The 1983-nt window shown below is 38.6% G+C and overlaps 1 protein-coding gene across 1 annotated transcript; it reads right to left on the bottom strand.

Moving 5' to 3' along the window:
• Nucleotides 1–335: 335 nt before the first annotated feature.
• Nucleotides 336–1295, bottom strand: LOC131894986 (olfactory receptor 6C6-like). The gene has a single exon (XM_059245362.1). The coding sequence runs from the start codon at nucleotides 1293–1295 to the stop codon at nucleotides 336–338; it is 960 nt and encodes a 319-aa protein (XP_059101345.1).
• Nucleotides 1296–1983: the final 688 nt, after the last annotated feature.

Genomic DNA, 1983 nt, shown 5'->3' with positions numbered 1-1983 from the left:
CAATGCAAAATATTAAACTGCTAATGAAATGCTTAGCAATTAATATACATAAAAATTATTCCATTATATCTAACAGCGTTCAATTACACAATACATTTAGTAAATAAACCTATTATTAATGAGAAGAGAGATTTTTTGAGTAAAGATAGAACTACACATTGTGGATTGAAGAAGCAGTTTCCTCCCAATGATTCAGAAGATCTATTCTGAAAAATGAGCATAGAGCAATTAGAATGCTCACTATGATCTAAGTAGTAAAGGAGAAAACTAGCATAGGCCACAGTGGATATATGTGACAATCATTTTCATTTTTTCAGTCATGTTACAACAGCATGCTATTTATGCCTAAATCTTAATTCACTGTTTTGAGCAGAACAAAATCTATGAAGTACCTGTTTGAAAGCTTCCTTCACCTGCTGGTTCCTGAGGGTGTAAATGAAAGGGTTTAGCAAAGGGGCCACAGAAGTGTTGAGCACAGCTACACCTTTATTTAAAGTGACCCTTTCCTTGGCTGATGTTTTCATGTACATGAAGATACAACTCCCATAAGTAATGGAGACAACAACCATGTGTGAGGAGCAGGTGGAAAAGGCCTTTCTCCGTTGTTGAGCTGAAGGGAACTTGAGGATGGTTTGGATGATGAGTGTGTAGGAGAGGATCACTAAGATCAAGGTGATGACCAGTGTCATCACAGCTATGACGAAAGCCATCCATTCTATGAAATGTGTGTCTGTGCAAGCCAGCTGGAGGAGAGGAGAAGTGTCACATAGGAAGTGGTCTATGGTTTTGGAAGCACAGAATTCCAGTTTGAGTCCCAACATCAAAGGAGGGAAGATGGATAAGAACCCAGTCACCCAGGAGCTGATGACCAGCAAGTGACACACTTTGCTGTTCATGATGATGGGATAGTGCAGTGGTCTGCAGATGGCAGCGTAGCGATCATAGGACATGGCAGCCAGGAGGTAAAACTCTGTGATTAATAACAGAAAGAAGAAGAATAATTGAGCTACACAAGCATTGTAGGAAATTGTTTTATCTCCAGTGAGAATGCTCATCAAGAACCGTGGAATGCAGGCAGATGTGAATGCAATTTCTAGGAAGGAGAAATTCCGGAGGAAGAAGTACATTGGAGTCTTGAGGCGGAGATCCAGCAGGGTGAGGAGAATAATCACTAAGTTCCCCATCAGGCTCAAGATGTAATTGAAAAACAGAAACAGGAAAATCAGAATTTGTAGATGAGGGTCACCTGTCAGTCCAAGCAAAATGAACACTATCTCCACAGATTGGTTCTTCATTTCTCTCTTTTTCTACTAAGTCTACAGGGAAAAAAATAAAAAAAACTAAATTTAAAAGTTGTTCCTTTTACATCCTAGAACATTCTAGTTTGAGAAGTTTAAACAGTGATATTTTTAAATATCATCTTAGAGTTCATCCCATGTGCTGGTCCTTTGCCTTTTCAGCATGTTTATTAGAACTCTTATTTTCTGTCTGTACAAACTTACAGGAGGCATGTCAGTCATTCGACATAGAGCTCCTCAGTTTCGTTAATGTCCATCGGTGCCTGTCCTTTTGATATACTTTATCCCAATGGATTGTTCAAGGGTGTGATATTTTAAAATGAAATGCCTTAAGAGTAATAATATAATGTTTATAGGAGATTCTTTCTTTCCCAGGAGCCATAAACCTAATGATTTAAGGATACATATGTAACACAAATGTTGAAAGGTCTTATAACAAAAAAACCTAGAGCCAGATATTAAGGTAAATGCTGAAAGATCAGAGAGAAAAGGAACAAGCTGCTGCCAAGTCTTACCTCAAGGACTCCTGAGCCTGAAAAGCCAATGTGGTGATATATTGTGTACCACAATAAAATTTGCTTGAGGATCAGAGAACAGAACATGTCACTAGATTAAACATAAATGTCAGGCAGTGGTGGCACACGCCTTTAATCCCAATAATTGGGACTCACATGCCTTTAATCCC

This window comes from Peromyscus eremicus, chromosome 18 (genome assembly GCF_949786415.1).
Source record: "Peromyscus eremicus chromosome 18, PerEre_H2_v1, whole genome shotgun sequence".
In the NCBI taxonomy this organism is placed as follows: domain Eukaryota; kingdom Metazoa; phylum Chordata; class Mammalia; order Rodentia; family Cricetidae; genus Peromyscus; species Peromyscus eremicus.
Note: the sequence above shows the minus strand (reverse complement) of the source record. Positions and strands in the feature narration are given on the sequence as shown.

Excerpts from the sequence above, each read along its gene's own strand:
- LOC131894986 (XM_059245362.1), bottom strand. The coding sequence starts at position 1,295 with ATGAAGAACCAATCTGTGGAGATAGTGTTCATTTTGCTTGGACTGACA.